General features: G+C 42.0%; 1 protein-coding gene across 6 annotated transcripts in view; it reads right to left on the bottom strand.

Annotated features, from left to right (window-relative positions):
- The window catches only part of GRB10 (growth factor receptor bound protein 10), a 157,811-nt gene that overhangs the window by 21,817 nt on the left and 116,868 nt on the right, over positions 1 to 19,126 (bottom strand). For 4 of the 6 annotated variants that reach the window (XM_068936135.1, XM_068936133.1, XM_068936136.1 and 1 more), the window contains exons 6-7: positions 6,991 to 7,147; positions 1,147 to 1,262 (exon numbers count right to left, since the gene is read on the bottom strand). In XM_068936135.1, the coding sequence (XP_068792236.1) occupies positions 1,147 to 1,262; positions 6,991 to 7,147 (273 nt within the window). Of the gene's footprint in view, positions 1 to 1,146; positions 1,263 to 6,990; positions 7,148 to 7,880; positions 7,959 to 8,437; positions 8,682 to 8,950; positions 9,303 to 19,126 lie in introns of those variants that run through there. The other 2 variants (XM_068936138.1, XM_068936139.1) reach the window with 2 other exon arrangements.

Genomic DNA, 19,126 nt, shown 5'->3' on the forward strand with positions numbered 1-19,126 from the left:
CCACGCACAGGAATGTTTCCTGCAGTAATTCAAAGCACAGTTCTTAAACAAGCATTAGCAGATGACAAATGCATGTGCAAATACACACGCAAGTACGCAGCAGTTGTGCACTAGCATGTTCATGAGGAAAGGCAGCAATTTCTCATCTGACCTGCAGTAACTTGAGCAAAGAGTTTTCATCTGACCGTACCTATCTTCTCTACAAATGTCAGACTGACCCAAAATTTGTACAAACCCAAATCTTCTTTGGATTCTCCTTCCTTCAACTACCAAGATGGATCATGCCAACTGACGTGGGTCCACATCACTAGCCCATTCCCACTTGATTGTTTAGAGCAAATGTAAAAAATAATCACCAAATAAACAATTACATGACAAACAGTTCAAAATTACAACATTTTAAGGATCTTACAAACCAGCGCTGAAAACAGCTATACCATGTAACACCACTTACTTTTCCAACATGGACAGACATGAGGAAATGGAAGGGATGAGTTAGTATGAACAGTAAAGAAGAGAGAGCATACTAGTAAAGCACAGCCATAGGTGAATCACTGTTCAACGCATATAATGATAAACTAGGAGTTACTTGCATGTAATAAGTACCTTAGGAGTTACCCAGAGGTTTCTTTATTACTGGCAGAAATTAAAAGCTCTGGATACTGCACACTATTTGATCAATTTGCTTCAAATCAAGTAACTTTGAAGATAATGATCCGCTTGTTTTTTTTTTTTTAAACCAACAAATATTTCACTGTCTTGGTCACTCTCCAACATAGCAATAGCCCTTTTGAAACAAGTGTGTTTGGTAACCTGAAAACAGTTGAGTTTTTTGGGCTGGGAGGAGAGCACAAGGAACTGAAACACTGGTTAAAATTTGTGAGGAAAGAATTTTTATATACATATACACACACACACAAACATATATGTGTGTGTGCATATTTATATGTATTTAAAATAGATGTTCAGTACCTAACAGTGCCCAGTAACGTTATTCTGTGTTAACTGCTGTACAGTGCCTTCCTTTACCCAGGAATGGCTGATTCCACGGCCCTCCTGCCTCTCCTTACCACTCACATCCATATCCCATTGCCCTTGCAACACACTCCCCCTTTCCGGTTTAAGCAGCTACGTGATAAGACTCACCATGGGATTTTTGAAAAATTCGTATTTTGCATAATTCTTCCTGAACAAAAATTTACTTTCACTTCCCATTGTGGACTCGACTTGGACTATGAGCTCATGATCTTCCAAGCACCTCTCTGTGAAAAAAGAACATGATGTTAGCATATGACTGGCTAGCAAAACAAAAAGCAAGACTAACTTCCAAAGAACACAATTTAAACAACCCCGAATAACTCAACTATCTTTTATGAACATTATAAACCTTTTATATATTTGAAATTATACTGTAGCAAGGTTTCTAAAGGAACTAGGACATAAAATATAAAGAAGTTAACATTACATGGCAAGTATTCTTCAAAGATTTCCTACATCAGGGCTTGATAAGTACAGACTTTAGAGAAAGGGAAGTATGTAAGACTTTTTGTGTTCCTTACTGCCTGGCAGTAGCTTAATAATACATGCTAATCATTTATTTTGGTGTTTGGTATATGCTCTGGAAGTGGTAAGCTAGAAAATTTTCAGAAAAAAAAAGTTGTGAAAAGAGCACTGTTAGGTCTTGAACTATCACAGGAATATAGTGTCCTATTTGACCACACTCTATAAAAATAGTTCATTTCAAGGTGAACTTCAGGCCTGTATTGTAGATGCTAGACAATGGGGTTTATTATGAAAGAGGTCACAGGATCTACTTTATGGGAACACTGAGGGAGACAAATGTTTTGTACACATGACAGGGCAATTTTCTGCTCCAGATTTGGTTACAAGGTAACTCCCCGCAACCACTACTACTTTGGTCAAAAGAATGGCACATCAAAGCATGAACAGATAGCATAACAAATCCAATTCACTGAAAAGAGTAACTCCAAAGAGGGCAATTGGCACAAGTGTACACTACTTAATGAATCATTATCTTGGCAAATCTTCCAAAGTTTCTAGGAAAATATTTAGATATTTTTCCAAAGTCTAATAGGCAGTACTTTCATCTCTTACGTAATAGGAAGTAGAAAAAATGAGGTCAAATTTAAAAAAAAACAAAAAACAACCTTTCACAAAGCTCTACATAAAATACATGCGATTTGCTGACCACAGAAGTTTGGATAGCCCCTTCCTCACTTTATATTCACACGTCCTTGCATTCTCAGGACGAGGAACGCCAAGCTACGATGCAAATTCTCTTGAGGTATTTTCAGGCTACAAAGCAAGCAGTAATAGGTATCTCAAACACGAGCAAGTTTTTGAGTGGCACGTATATTAAGATGCTAAGTTTTAATAATTAAAGCTCTTTGACTGAAAATTTAACCTATCTCGGAATGATCCTGTTGTCTTTCTCACTTGCATTTGGAACATCAGTCATGACCAGTCCATTGACAACTTCAGAATTTACCAGTTCATTGACAACTTCAGATGCTTATTGCATCTCCAGCCTTACTAGAGACTGTGTTTCAAGAGGTTAACGCTGAAGATTGCTAATATTTGGTGGCTGACTTACAAAGAGCTGCTGCTTAGTGCATTAGCCATAACATCATTTTATAACGGTAGTACTTCAGCTAATGTACACTGGAACAATACTGTAAGGACAATGGGCCTCTGGTGGAGGAGGGACTTTTTGTTTGTTTTTTTAAATTACCCTTATCTCCAAAATACGTGTAATTGTATTGATAGGAACCTTCCTCACAGTAGGAACTCTGAAAGATCGCATGTTCAACTGGCTTTCTTCTGTTATCTTACAAGGTTGTGATCGTTGCTCTCCTAATGCATTGGAAGATCACTTTTCTAAGGCAGGGATAAACTGTCTTGTTCATTTCATCCTCAGAAAATGCATCATAGATCAAGATTCGTCAATTTGTTTTGTATTTTACTTGTGAGCTTGTCTATATACAACCAGTAAATATTTATTAGATGCTTTATGTAACTGACCTGGATGCATTTCTTTACCCAATCAAGACCCTTCTGAGATTCTGTGGTGGCACTCCTGCTGATTTAACGTTCACATTTTCATTTTGACAGTGAAAGCCAGCTTGAGGAAAAGGTGCAGCATTTTATGGGCATGGGCATGGGCATGTAGAAAGCAAGGTAGTCCTAGTCAGTTTGCTACCGTTTCACAGAAGTTGCACGCTTGGTCAGTCCTTGCTGAGTTGCACTTGGCTAGTGCAAATGCAATGAAATGCCACTTGACACACCAGCAACTCAGCTTCAGCCTTGCACTGAACTTTCTGCTACAAAACTAGAAACATAGATGTCAGTCACAGAAGTTCAACAGGTCAATCTATTTCCAAGTGTCACTGCAGCTAAAGTGACCAGAAACGTCTCCATGTTTATCTAATAGGCTCAGTTCAGTCTCCTCTACACACTTCCTGGAAGGGACCAGAACAGATGTCTGTTTTTCCTCCTGAAATTGCTTTTTATTACTACCTAAACTTATACAGAACTGCACAACTTATACAAGATGGGAAAGTGAGCTGGATTCTACACTGAACAACTTCTAGGCATGTCCCAAAATTTCCAGTTAGAGAATCACTATCAATGACATATGAACAAAAGCGTGAGAGTCTGCCTTGTTTTCATATTTTAGAAAGGGCTACGTCTATCAAGAAACTGTTCCACTTCTAATTCTTTTTGAAGGCAAATTCAATACACACATAAACAATAAAATCTACGTAAGAAATTATATAGTGATTGTTTTTTCTAACCCTACACACAATTCAGAGCTCTACTAGTTTTCTTTTCTACTTCAGCTCTGATGTATGGTCAATTCATGAACTGGAAAAAAATGAGATTGGCAGGTAAGGATTCTTTCTATATCCAGAAACATACTACCATGAAAAGTCTGTCCTCATTCTGTTAATGACCAATGTAAATACCTCAGGCCCCTTCCTAAACTGATGATAGTTAAGAATGGAGTAGCATATAGGGAGGATACCACATTTTAAGAGGAGGTAAGGTATATTACTAGTTACAAACAAAATAATGCCATGAATTCAAGTTTCACAGGCTGCTTATATCTCGACCACAAAGTATTTTAGATTCTCAGTGGTAAAGTGCAGCATGAATCACTTACAGACGTAAAATCTAAGCCAGTCTGATGATAAATTGTCACAGCATTGCCGCCAATGAGAACACAAATAATTTGTGCAGTTCACTAGCAGTTTGAAGTTATTTGCAAGCATGCATGTTATTCGAAATACAATCGACTGCGCAGGCAAAGTAACCAGTCAGAGGAAGGTCCCTTTAACAGTGAGACCTAGAAGATCACCACATTGGTAAATATGCAGTTGGCTTTATAAATTTACTCTTGTCCTCAGGCTGCCCAATAGAGAAAAGACGAACTGGTTCGGCAAAGTGAGCTCCTCGGGAAAGTAACAGTAATATTAGCGAAATCAGAAAAAAAAAAAGATAGCAAACTTTTCAGAAGTTTGCCCTTTTGGTGGGCTTCAAGATTACCGCCTGCAGCATTAAGCCATCAAGGATATCCTGAGTAAAAAATAATGCCTTTCAGAAACACGTAATTCTTATTGCTCTAAAAACATTTTTCTTTTCACACTGATAAATACCTACCTGCCATTGTTTCGTACTTCTACCCTATCAGATGTGCTATAAGCCATCTTATTTGTAGCGGGAACAACATGGAACATCAGACACCTAACAGTAACTTCACCTAACCCTTTTTTTAACAGATAGATTACTGCCATGATCTGACAGTATTTGAAATACACAGGGAAGCATGGAATCATTTAAGCGACTGAGAAATAGAAATATGTGGCCATATAACAAAAAAATTCCAACAGCAACCAAAACGGGTGGATGGATAAAAGTTGGTATTTTAAAGTTATTGAATATGTCACAGGGTCTACTTTGGTTCCAAAATACAAGAAATTGGATGCTATTTTCTCCCATGAAGTGAACCCTTTTATGCCATTTTCTGTCCACATCCTTTCAAGTACTTCACATATAAGGCCTGTCTCGTTACATCTTCTCTGAGATTTTAAACATTTTAATGCTTTGTTTTTACACTCTACAACGAAGGATTACTTTCTACCCGGATCTATTGCGGAGGGTCCTGAAGCAGTCCCTGAGGAAAAAGTTTGAGGACAGCAGAAGTCTGTCCTCAAAGCTGCACACCAGGTTTCTCGGGAAAAATCTGGGCCTGGCTTTGTGCTTCCCTGGGAAATGGAGTTCCAGGACAGGCAGGTCCTAACATATATTAATGCAGCCTGATAAGTATCTTGCTCTTTTCCCATCATTGTTAATTACCACGTTATTTGTGTGTAAACAGAAGCTTTTGATTTCCTAATCAGCCTCCTGCCCGATTCATTCAGAGATGTCACACACCAGAGTTTGACAGCACAATTAGTCGCCATGGAAGCTATTGTGATGTCACAAACACTGAATTGTGGCATCATTGAATGAATCTGGCAGGAGAAGGATGTTGGTCACAAAGGAGAAGGCTTCTGTTTACACAATACCTTGGTAATCAGCAAGGATGGGAAAGGGAATATAGAAAAAGAGCGCCTGGTCCTTTAACGGGCACTGATAAGACTAGAAATTTTTAAAGGTTGTTAGAAGTGCAGATGTGTGGCATGATAAGCTAAGGAAATAAAGGTTCTGTCATTTATACCTTAATTTTTCAGCTTGTCCTCAGAAGGGAAAGTACGTCACGCGTACATGCAAAGAACTGTTCCATGGCTATTTTTTCACATACTCGTACAGTAAGAGAGACACCCAATTAAAAACATTAGGTAATCGGGATATCCTAAGATTCTTAGATTTTTTTTTTTGACTGCTACTCAGTAGAGTGGTGCATTTATGCATTTAATACTATCAGTTTAAGGCATTACATTTCCAGCAAATTGTTTCCTTTGGTAAAAACAGGGGTTCTGAACTACATTTTTAGACATAAAAGCCCCTATTAGCTGCAGATAGCATCCACAGTTCCAGTGCTGGTGATCACAGCTTACAATTTACCTTCCTGTATTTTCTAGCAAAATTTCAGCGTGAAGTATAACAAGTAATACTCCAAATGCTACACTTTTTAAAGCAATTAATCTGTGTCGCATAGAATTATACATAGGGTAGCTCAGCAATAAGCAACTGCAAGCTGCAGCACATCAGAACCTTACAACTAATCAGTTCCACAAAATAACAGCAAAAGCAAGACTGAGTAACATGAAATTCTTTCAGGTACTGTAATTAAACCAATTCACAGCGTTATTTAATTCCCCACAGTTCCTCCTCTTGCTGCCTTCTTGAAACTGTAACCATGACACCTTAATTTCAATCAGGTGGAGGAGCTGCTGCCTGGAGAGCAGATGCCACTGTTGGTCCAGAAATTGCCCATGGACCGCAGGTGGTACCACCATTTTCCCCCTCTTGAAGTCAAGTTTAGCTGCCCCCCGCCCCCACCTCAGCACGTCTAGCTTTCATAAGCATTCCTGTAGGTATGCCGAGCTGAGGCTCTTCACCCAGGTCTCCCAGCTGGGGATGAGCTGAGCTGTTTCACAGCACCAGGACTCTAAGGATCAAGCTTCATTTGCCTAAGCTGTTTATTGTCAAACTGCAGCAAGGTAGCAGAGCACTAGCGTGATTAGATAAAAATTTTTTATACACACACACACACACATACATATATATATATATATATATATATATATATATAAAAATAGAGGATGGGAAACAAGAAAAGGACTTACGATGGTTTAAATGCTTACCACATCACACTGTTACACATAAAAAGCACATATGTGACTTCAGCTAATTTCACAGATAAAGGCAGTGACCAGAAAACGTTCCAGCTGGAAGCACGTTAATACGAATTACACATATGTTATGTTCCCAGGTAACCACGCCACCCCTTTGACCGCTCCCTACCTAATCCTAGGTGAGGGTGATGCTCCACTAGAGTCCAGCTGTTATCATCCACACAATGACTTTTGTAAACCAGCAGCTGGCAGAGGTCCCTGGCTGTCATGTCTGCTAGAATCTCCACCACTTTGCTTGTTCCATCTTCACTAAAGACTTTTACATCCTGCAACATAAAGGATACACTTACAGATCAACAGCTCCGAAAAGGCGTAAAACGCACAGCTACGGTAGGAAAGCACCCGCTTCTTGTTACAATTGCAAGCATCTTGGTAGCCAGCACAAATGACACGTTATGATTCACTTTACAATACTTTCTCGTCATGCCCCTCGCCTGCTCCCCCTCCCCCCCGCCCCAACACCTCCCTGCGCTAAACAAAGATTGAGCAGTGTTAATGTGAACACATACACGGGGAAAGTGAGAGAGCACGCAGCGTTCTCTATAAAGCTGTCGAAGGTAAGCAAACATGAAACAACATCAAGAGAGTACTTCTGCAATAGCAGGGAAAAGAAATTAAACCCGGTCAAACGATAAATACACTTTTCTTTTCAACGCAGCGTGAGGCCTGTGACCATTTACAGAGAAACGGGCCAAAACCCCTGGAAAATTAAAAAATGGCTCTCTGGTTCCCCACTAACTTTTGATTGTTTCGCTTTGGGAAGTTCCACTTGCAGTTCGCTCGCAGATCAATTAGCCAGCACAGTGCACGCATTTCTCTCCCTTTCCTGCCTTCTCGTTTGATCTTCGCTTTAAAGGCGTTCGAACCCAAACGTGCACATACTGCACATTCAAAGTATTAATGGAGATGAAAGAACAAGTCAGGAAGCTTCTCCCCACCTCCTGATTTATACAGATGCTTCCCTCTTTGCATTGTTCTGCTCAAACGACACACACTTACTGCAAAATTTTTTCTCTGTGCAATCAAACGTGCAGGTTCAGGGTCGAGATGAACTCCATGCTTAAAACATTCTGCATCCTAACAAGAGAAGACAAATCTAACAAAAACCTGGAGGGTAATTGGATATGGAAAATCTTACCTCAACAGCACGTAAAAGGCAGCAGTCAGAAGAACAAGATGGCATTTTAAATACAGATTGCCTCTTGAAAGAGAGTTTGTTCTCTGCCTCTTCCCACCCTTTGCAGACTACAGCTGCACACTCGGGGCGTTTGTAGTGTCAGTGGATCACTGTACTGTACCTGTCACGTAGCCCCTGCTATGGGGACGGTTTCTGGGGAGGGAAACAACTCTGCCAGAGCTCCACTCAAAGGGTTACACGCAATCTTTGCGGTAGTGAATCAAACCACACTGTGTAGACCAATCCTAGCCCTCCCTGTGACTGATGTAATCATTTCCCACACACTATCAGACTTCCAAATTATTCCCGCCCCCCCCCCAACAACAACAACAACAACAACAAATTACAAAGGAAATTTGTTTTACGACCACCCACGGACGTTTAAAAACCCTCCGATCATCAGAAAGTTCAAAGGAGAAGAAAGCAAAAATCCCGGAGCCAAAAGCAGGCGTGCTCGCTGAATCGCCGTTTCTCTGCCAAACCTCTCCATAGCCCAGCCTCGCCGCAGCTGATGTCATCTACGTGCAACTTCGGCACTTGAACTTCTGCTCTGCTCTGCTCGCTCCCGCGACCCCTTTGCGCCTCCCCAGCAGGCTTCCTCCATCCCCCGGCTCCTCGACCCGAGCGCCTGCTCAGCCGCCCGCGCCTCCGTACCGGCCGCCGTTGATTTTTACAAGCGGAGAGCGAGCCGCCGGGCGCCAGCGGCTCATCTTTGCGCCACAGGTTAGACCGGGCACGGCGCTGGCGATGAGGCGCAGCGGGTCCGCGGCCCCACCACCTCCTTTTCCTCCCCCCCCCCCCCCCCACCTTCCCTTTTCCCGCACCGCTATGTGCAGCTTGGAGCCCAGTTAGGGAGGAGTTAAAGCTGGATGTAAGCTAAAGTGACTCAAACCCGTGCATTCAAGGGAACTGCTTCATCTGACAGCAGGGATGAGCCAGCTCTTTCAGGAGCGGGCTGGGGAGGAGCGGAGGCGGGGGGGGGATCCCGGTTGCTGGAGCTCTGGGGAAGGTATGCGTGCCGCACAATGTTACAGCTGCCCTCCCACTCCTGCTCGCCCTTAACCAAGTCACAGGCACCCTCGCGTACAGAAAGCTGCGCGTGTGCGCGTGGTGGTGCGGGGCGCTGCCTCCGCGGAGGTTTCCCCCCCCCCCCCTCCTCTGGGCCAGTCTCTTTGCTGCAATTAGCACTCATTTTACAGTACAGAAGCGCATTACATGCGCACCCAGAGTGATCTCAGTGCTGAGGTGCTAGCAGCACTAGCAGCCCGCTCGGCCCACAATGAAGCTCCGTGGTCGAATAGGGGAAAACGAGTGAATGCCTGAGATGCTGAACAAAAATGACATCGATTTACAACAGGGCAGCGCAACTCTCATGTTCCCTCTCTGAACGTGCAAGCAAATTTAAAACCCAATATTTAACAAGTCAGGAAGTTGGTTTGTTTTTTGTTCTTTTAGCGGGGAATGCGGAGGGAATAATACCTATTTGATTTTTTGTTTACTACTTTTTGTCACATCAGATTTGAAAGGAATAAAATAATTGAGCAGAAGGCAGCGAAAGAATTCACCTCTATTTTCAGCTTACTTGGTGCACATGCCTCCGCTTTCTGTATTGGCACAAAACTATTTCGGATGATTTCCTGCCTCAGGAACCAACCTGGTGACATCATTCATTCATCGCTCCCTGGGAAGAACAGCCCGGCGCTCGCAGCCCCAGCCTGCGCCTGGGAGCCTTTACCAGGCGTGCACCAGAGCAATCGCTGCTTTTGCAACGCCTGAAGCATAGGGAAGCGCTTTTCCTTACCTGGTGTTTTGCAGGGAATTAGGCAGCGACGTAGGACAGGTTGCACCTGATCCTTGCCACTGTCAAGTCCCAGAAGAGAGGAAAAGCTGTTCAGCTGAGGATGTCTCTCAAGCCTTTCTATGCAGAAAGGGGAAAGCCGAAAGACGACAACCACATTTTCCCCTGTTCCCAAGAACAGAAGGATTTAACAAAGTAAGGCCAACAGAAGAAAGCTGCAGCTGCCCTTTATACTCACTTATGCTCTGCTTCCCTGGTATGAAACAAAGCGGTCTACATGCAGGTATTCCACCCTCTCCCTCTTTGCCCCGAGCTTCAGGTGACGCGCAGCTACCTTAAAGTACAACAGCATTTCAAAGCTGCTACAGGACGCAAAACTGATGTTCTCCTGTGTACAACTCCGCTGTAACTCCACACTCTTTCTTCCCAGAAGTTAGGCATTACAGGCAACATCCCAGTATTCTCGCACTGAAGTTACTATTAGAGCTGCATTAAAAACGCTGTTACATTCATTCACACGGTGGGTCAACGGTGTTTTTTTTCTTTAACACGTCCTTTAAAACGAATGGGCTAGAACTCGGCGGCTGGAAGGAGGGAATGCAGAAATGAACAGGTTAACCTCACTGACTATTAACAGTGCTGTGTTTGCTGTCAAGGACAGCACAAGGCTATGTATCACCACTGACATCACAGATATAAAAGAATACATCAGTAGGGGATGTAATGGCCTGAGCTGAACCCTGCAAGAGAGGACAAGGGAGAGACAGAAGGGAGATGAAGCCCCATGTCTCTACGGAGGGAGAGAGTGCAATGGTCCATAAGAGGTTTACGCCAAAGGTAAGAGGATTTTATGCAGGTCGCCCGCACAATACTGCGGGGCATGATGTATAACCACATTTAAGAAACCAGCTCTACGAAAAGCCGCAGCTCAAACTTTTAAAAATTTCCGACAGTTTCAGGGACAAAAGAGGCAGATTCCTGTATCAAAGAGGGGACTTCATTTAAAGCGAGTTAATTAAATCCACCCATCTCAGATTTCCTTTTTCTTTTCTTCTCTTGGAAGTGTCTACTGCCTTAAGCTGTTAAGGGCTTCTTATTCAAACTTCTTCACCAGGAAGACTGCTTCACAAGCAAAATTGATTGGGGGCTTCAAATCTATAAAGGAAAACGAAGCAGACTGCATTCTGAATAAAGTACTCCAGTAACGAAAATGCTGAACCTGAAGAGGAGTTCAGAAAGTTAGTTTGATACTTTTCCCCTGCATCCCTCAGAAAAAATGCAATGAAATGCAACAGCAGACTGCCTGCAACAGTGATTTACAAAAGGCCCTAATTACGTCAGCAGCACAAGGCACCTTCTATTCAAAATTAAGGTTAAGAATGCTAAGCCAACCAGAGCACTATATTGGCTGAACATTCAGTGCTTTACAGTGCAAAGGAGCAGATAACAGACTGCACCATTGTTCTGCGAAGAATTCTTCCCTTCCCCCTACTTTAAATTTTAAAGACAGAAAGACTTAAAAATTAAAAATTTTGAAAGAACGCTAATGTTCATCACTTCAGTGGTTTCACGTAACGGGTCACATATTATGAGCACCCTCATGGTTATTTCATCTTCCAGCCTCAGTTCCTCAACCTCGCTGTAGCAACTGGAGTGTTTCGTGTGCATCCCAAGTAATCCAAACATTATTAGGAAGAAGGACAAAAAGGAAACCCAGTTGTGTCACAGTCGCATTACTTTCTTCCTTCTCCTCCACGTTTCTATCTGTGCTATTTTTTCTTTCTTTTCTGGGAAAAGACGACTTCTGATACAATTATCTTAAAAAAGAAAAAAATCATAGTCTTAAATGAAATTCTGCTGAAAATTTTTAGCAAACTGCTCCGAATTTGCCATTCTTCAATTTATGAAATGGATCACAGTAGAATTGACCTCCGTGCTAACCAACCTTTGGTACTGTGGATTATGATTCCAGACTGAAAGTTATAGCAGGAAGAGTACTAGTTATCAGAAGGTGCTTTGTTTGAAACATAATAGATAAAAGGTTTCGGTACACTAGCTCTTCAAATGCTTTCTTTTATAACAGATGATGGTCACAGAAAGCCATTAAAATACACTGAAATGTCATTTCAGCTTTTTTGCCATACCAAAATTTTGCATGTAAGAGCCCCACAAATTGAAAATCGCTCCAGCAAGTTTTGACTCATATGCTTGGATTTCACTCATCAAGTTTGTTCAGGCATGAGAAACATACCATTAGTGATGTAACTCAAAAGAAAATTAAATTGAAATATATGTATCTTGCACAAGCAGAAAAAGTGATTTACAACAGAAGGCACCTACGCAACAGGCAGGTACACTAAGATTACACTTGCAGTTTTCATTGGAAACGATGAGATCATTTTTCCAGAAAGCTTTCTATTTTCAAAGCTCACAGGCTCACAAGAGCAGAACCAAAGTCACTGGAGAAACAGGGAAGCGAAAGAGCTTTCGGTTAGAATCAGTCAACTTAAAGTTGCTGAGGACTTGAGCTTTGCATGCAGGTTATCCTTGAACGGCTATTTGCCTAGCTCAAAGGGTAACAAAAAAAGGAAGTGCTTGCTTCCGAAAGTTGTAAACCTTTGAGAAAGACAAGCCTGTAAGCAGGCTGTGTGCCCACCTGACAGGCCGGCAACTCAGTCAAGCACAGCTACCTACTGCAGTACCACCCAGTTCCCCTTACTTGTCTAGTGGCATGAAGGCAGCTTTGTAAGACAAGGGAATTTCAAGGGCTGCAATGAAATAAATATATAGGTCAACCCTATGGCTCTTTTCGCCTCCTCTGTTGCGCTACTCATGCAGGAAAAAAAAGCCCTTCAGAAAAATAGCAGCAGCAACAGCAATAAATTGCAGACAGTGCCACTTAAACACAAGCCATTAGGCAGTGCTTCTTTGTTAAAAAAAAAAAAAAACCAAGAAAACCAAGTTATTTGATCATTGCTTTTTTTTCCTGCATATAAACATAATACCCTAGGAAATGCTGAGGTTAAGGTTCTCATAGCAACATTAACTCTCTCATCTGGCATATACTATATTTAGGTACACATTTAACAGGCTATGAACAACAAAGGAGAACAATTGTAAGCGCAGTATCTTACTCTTTGACTTTCATATTTGGAAGGGCAATCTTAAAAACAAAGTCTAATAGATTAATTTGTCAATGTTATAAAACCTTGATTCTGTCCCTCTTCGCTGGGTTATCAAATTTTAAACGCATTTCCAAGAGTCAGAGAAACAACTGGACTTTGATGGAGAACCAGACTATCATCATATGTTCAGCAATCATCACACACCAATATTATAGTTCATAAAATTCACTAAGGACTGTACCAATGAGACAGATTTTGGGAATTATAGCCGTATGGGCAGAGGAGGGCAGGGCAGGATTAACAGCAAATTCTAATATGCACATATAATTGGATTGCTAGTGCTTCTGAGTTGCTTAGGTCCAAACATTCAGGGACAGATTCACCCCAGGTAATGTCAGAGAGTGAAATTCCTTGTGTAGTTAAGGGAGAGAGATGGGGTAACCTAAGACCTAAAGCACATGATAGAGGCATTTGTGTGTCTCTGCTAACTGCAGAGGGAAACTAGGCTCCTAACTCGGGACCTTCAGTTGAATGCCTTAAGCTACATTGGCTGAATTCAGGCCTCAGTGACTAATCAAGCAAACATGTCTCTCTGCACTATCGGCATAATTACACACTGCAATTGTTGGCATTTGCGATGGAAGAAAAAAAAAAAAAGCTGAAGCGTGTGATGTTGCATATACACAGAGCACAGTTAAAAGAACTTACACAATGAGCACACGAAGTACTATTAAAGTTTAACGCCAGAATATAGCAAAAACAAACCGAAGTTCTAGCATTATTTTATTTCTTCTCTACAAAATGGTTGCCCTTTTCCTCCTCTCTTTCAAACTGTCGTACAAAAGTGGCTACATGCTTGCTTCAGAGACACCTGATGAAATCTATACTCATTATCTGTTTTTATCTTCTCAAAACTTCAACTCCTAGTATGCTCTGTATAGGCTTAGGCTTGCATAATAACTGCACTGAAGCTTCTTCAAAAAGCCCAGCTGCTTACATGTAAAGGTGCGAACTGCGCAATGTATTTTTAAGAGAAGGCTGTACAGAGCACGTTCTCAAGACATGAGCACTCCCTGCATGAGAAGAGGTTTATTCCAACATGTGCTCACATACTTGCAGACTGAAGTTTTGGAAACTGGAAGGCGGTTACCCTAGAATTGCCATATTTTGTAAATAAACAGGAGAATGCAGTTCTAAGTGACAGATGCCTACATATAGGCAATACACTGCTTTTGCGACAGTATCCCCAAAAGCTATTTCACATACTCCCTCTCCCACCTTGGTTTAATGCTCACATGTTCAAGTAAGTCATTTGACCCATTTGACATTTTCACCTCTTCTCACTTTACTCCTCATTTGCTGTTGATTTTTAGGTAAAAGGAGAAAGACTCATTTTCCATCCTTGTTACAGAGTAACATTAAGCATCTGTGAAGTTTGCTGAAGCTCCTGGGTATTTGCAGGATATTCAGAGCAAGAAAGCTTCAGAAGGAATTTAGATAAACTCTGAAATGGTATCAGTCTGCAGAGCTGGGAAGGCAGCCCAGCAAAAGCCAGCCCAGTCCTAAGTTTGGGGGTCCAGCCTCTTTATGTGGCCACATCCCATTTGCCTTCTTTGCCTGCATCCTCCCTCACCCAGCGTCTTCCCCTAATTTTGATTATGAGTCTGTAAATGAGTTCCCTTTTCTCCACGTAGCTCCTCCCAACAGCAATTGCTTTTCATGCAAAAATCCTTTCAAATTTCTAGCTTCTTTATGAAAGGAAGAAGAGATAGGTACAGACGCTGTTACACTCCTTTGATTATGTAAGGAAAGATATTAATTCATGTTGCTGGCATTAACCTTTATCTTTCATACATTTTATTGTGTAATTTATCCCTAGATAGTTTGCAATCTTCCTCAGCTGTGCTTACAAAATGCATTATTTATTGCCTGAATTTGCTCCAAGAAAAAGGTTTAGTAGAAAAGTTCTTGCAAACATAATTTAAGTCAAAATCCTAGAAAGGATAATACGAAGAAAAAAAACATGATAATTTCTTGATTAAAATTTTTAAGTAACCAAGTGAGTTACAGAGTATTTTAAATTGTTTTGCCGTTATAAATTATTCTTTAGAAAAGGAATTATTACCACTTCTTACTTGCTGTACAGGCTTTCAACCACAAGAACCACATTCATTTGGAACTTGGCAGACAGTATAACAAGACTCCGGGGAGCAGCCTTCCATAGGATTTAGAAAAATGGTGCAGGTCCTGATGACTTGGACGGCTGTTTCTTTCCCAGCAGGATACTGGGACAATTGCCGCTGAGGCACTTGCCATTTGAGTGCCCAGGCCAAGCCAAGAACCAGAAAGCCATTTCGGTACAGGGTCCAGGAACGTACAATTAGCTTCCCACTATGATTTACTCTTGTCCAAGTGCAACTTCCACATGGATAGTCTACAAAATTTCCCTTCCCTCTCATGCTTATTTGAGGAGAGAGCGCAGCAGAGAGGTTACAGAGCAGAAAACAGGACCACCGTTAATGGTTGGATGGACTGAGCTCCAGTCTTCAATTTGCATGCACTGGTCCAGCCACATATTTTTAGGAAAGGGACCAAAGACAACTTCCAAGGACGTCTTTGAAAATTGAGCATTAGTATTTAAAAATATGTGCATTTTTAATATATGGGAAAATCTTCTGGGCAGTGGCTGCGTTTTATGTAATATAGAAGGATCCTAGGTTTTTGACTCTGGTTGATACAATAACTAGAAACAAAATAAAAAACAACAAAAAACCAACAATCAGGGATGATGCCAAATAAGCTATATTTGGACCTTGCTGAAAACAAACACGTTATTTTAAGAACCAGTAGTTAGGAAATTTGTCTTGAACAACTGCAATTCAATTTACCTCATCTGGTAACAAAGTAAACTAAGCAGGCATTGTATTTTTGAGGCATAAAAGATGCAGACCCGAACAGAAATTGCAAACTTAAAATGCAATACAGAGGTAGACAAACGTATACCCGCTTCCTACCCTTCTATCTCCTCTCCCCTCCCTTCCCCTAAAAGTAAATCACAAGGAGGGAAAAGCAAAGGCTTTGCTCCCTAGTGTTGGCACATGCAGAATTCCCGAAGGTTTTCTCTGCAGCCCTGAAGGCTAAAAAGAAATTAAAGAAAACAAATTCTCGGCTGAAGCCCCAGCAACTGGGTCTGACAATTCTTGCCAGACATGACACTATCAGAATAAGAAGAGTTTTCCTGACACATACAGAAGTGCACTAGATTAAAAGTAATGATCTTTTCTTTCCAAAAGTCCCTTCGTTGCCTTCCCCATCCCACCACTGAACCACCACTGATGCCTCAGATCAAAAAGTTATAACCAAACTGCAGGGAGAGAGGGGGAGGCAGCTGGGAACAAAAAATTACACATTTTAAGAAAAATTCTATGAACTTAATACGCGCAGCTTGACCAAAAAACAGTCAAGTGTGGTACAGCACATGGGGGCACGATACAGGACAACAACAAAATAAAGTGTGAAGATATGAAGATGACAGCGACTCAGGTGCCAGAAAAGGGATGAACTGGAGAAAGAAAAAAACACCTAACCAAGACTGGATATAACCTACAGGCACTCAAGGAACGATGACCGTTTAATGATGTGGACCTGAAGTAATAAAGCTCTCCAATACATTATATGAAACTCACAGAGTAATGGCCCCGCATGCTGAAAATCCCAAAAGCTCAAGCACACCTTGGAGTTATAAATTTCTTCCACTTTGATAGCATCGGCTGAAACGCACAATAGGTTTTCCCAATAGGGCTGAGTTCATACTGCTCTGACAATAAAAGAGGGGCGCTTTCTATTGAACGGCTGACAGCCTTAACTACAGCAGCATGGTAAAGCATCGCTAATGCCCAGCCATCAGGTCCTTCCTCCCCGTACAGTATTCAGCGATACTGCTGAACTTCCTGTTTCCCAAGTTACTGGCGCTGGAAGCCAGCGATTTCAAGCAGAGAGTATTGGCTAACTGTCGCTGACTGCAACTTGCAGAGTGTTTTATAGGTCAGTTTGTCACACGCAAGAATGCTTTGTACAGGGCTGCCCACATTGGGACAGTATGTCTGTGCAACTGTGTAAGCATCGGTTGTGTGACCAGAATTAACCCCCTATAGATCTTAGCCCAGGAAAGGTTACGTCAATGGGAGAAGGGGGCTCATGTAATCCTCTCCCCAGCCCCCGAATAATTCTCGCTTTCAGCAATTGCTTTAATGGGAAACGTCGCCATAAAAACTGCTCTGGTATTTAATTTTTGGTAAATTTTGATATTGGAGAATAATAAAGTCTCCCCTAGATTCAAGAATCATTTATCAAACATGCCCAGGGCTGACGCAAAATCGGGGGATAAGTCATCATGGCTAAGCTAGATATTCTCCCTGGAATGCAGCAAGCCCCGTGCAGATCTCACTCCCTTTCAACCCTCTGAAAATAAGTTACTCGTGTCAACAAAACAAAAAAAAAAGTGAGAAAAATATTTAAGAAAAAAGCTATACACAGCCAGCATTAGTACACAATGTCTAACCCCCCTGTTCGGGTTCACTTTTATACCTCCTCAGCCTTGCTATGACAGGACCAACCTAGGAACAACGATACGAGGTTTAAACCCGTGGCAAGTGTCTCTAACTCCATCTGTTCTGCCCTCCCTCTTCGGGGCTCGCTCCCCATCGTTTCATATACCCCTTCCTCCTCGTGGGGGCACTACAAACAAACAAACAAACAAAAAACCAAAACCAAACAACAACAACAAAAAATCCCACACAACCCAACCCCTTGCTTCCCTTACAGGGACAAATTCCCTGCTGCCATGGTTACCACTCCAACTTCTCTTGTGGAACTCGAAATCAAAAAAACAAAAAAACCCAACTTCCCTGAGAACAGAAGGCTATAACGTTAGCTCTCCCTCCCTCCCCTCACTCATCATTGTTAGCCACTAAATCAGCTACATCTGGCATATTTAATTTGGACTAAATAAAATGGCACTAATTAAAGAAAGAGATGCCGAACAAGCAATACATGACATTCTAGAAACAGAGCACTTAGTATCTGAACACAGCCTATTAGGAAATGAAAGGGTTCAGCCAGTTTTTAGTAAAAGCTGAGAAACAAAGGCAACTCAATGGTCCTCTGTACAGCCTTACTCGCAACAATATCCTCTGGACGTTCTCCCTTACCCTCCAGGTGTACGGAGGTTTCCCAGGCTCCCACCTGGAGCAGCAGCGGCACAAAAGCAAAGCAGTCAGCTCAGCCTTTACGGCGTTATTAGGCTGGAAGTCTCCAGAGTTCCCTCTAACTTTCAAAAAAAGGAGGTTATTTTGCTAAAGCTACGAACGAAACGTTCAGCAGACATCCGCACAGGATGCTTTAAAGCGCCTGTGGCCGCGTAACCCCCTCAGAACGGTAGCAGGCTCTCCTCTCCTCTCCCGTTTTCTCCGCTCCGCGTTCAGCAGCCTAATTTGAAGTCTCGCACACGGCTCCGTTAGACTGGCTTTCCTTCCTCTCTCACGAATGCTCTCCTTAACCTGTCCTTGAAGACCGACACGCCAGTTCTCTGCATCTCCTGTCACAGCTCGCATCACTGGGGTTTTCCTCTCAAATGTGAATGCTGCTCTCTATCGATGACCAACATACCCATACGCGTTCAAAAGCGGCTCCTCTTACCTTGACATCACTGCACCCCGCCGCAGAGTAATTCATAGGCCACATGAATCCTGGACCACATTTACACCTTTACAGGTATATATCATCATCAGTATCCCCCTGGTACTTAGGGAACAGACTTCAGCGAAAAGCTTAATTGAATCATATAAAGCTCATTTCACAGCCCTTAAAATGTTTTCCATCATCTTTTTGGCCAGCTGGTAATGTTTTATCCTAAAGTTGTCCTACCGCTTATGATTATTTGAATAGCATTTGAGTGATGTCATTTTAGTGTCTCCAAAAACTGAGGATTTTCCAGGAGAACAGATCATCTTCTAAGCACTCTGCTCCAGGTCCTCAGCATTTATAAAATCAGACGACCGGTTCCTCTCCATTTTTGCTAAAGTATGAATTAGACCAGGTATTAGGGTATATTTTGGTTGCCACTCTTCAATTTCATTCCTATAGG

The sequence above is a fragment of the Struthio camelus genome, chromosome 2, assembly GCF_040807025.1.
Source record: "Struthio camelus isolate bStrCam1 chromosome 2, bStrCam1.hap1, whole genome shotgun sequence".
Classification (NCBI taxonomy): Eukaryota; Metazoa; Chordata; class Aves; order Struthioniformes; family Struthionidae; genus Struthio; species Struthio camelus.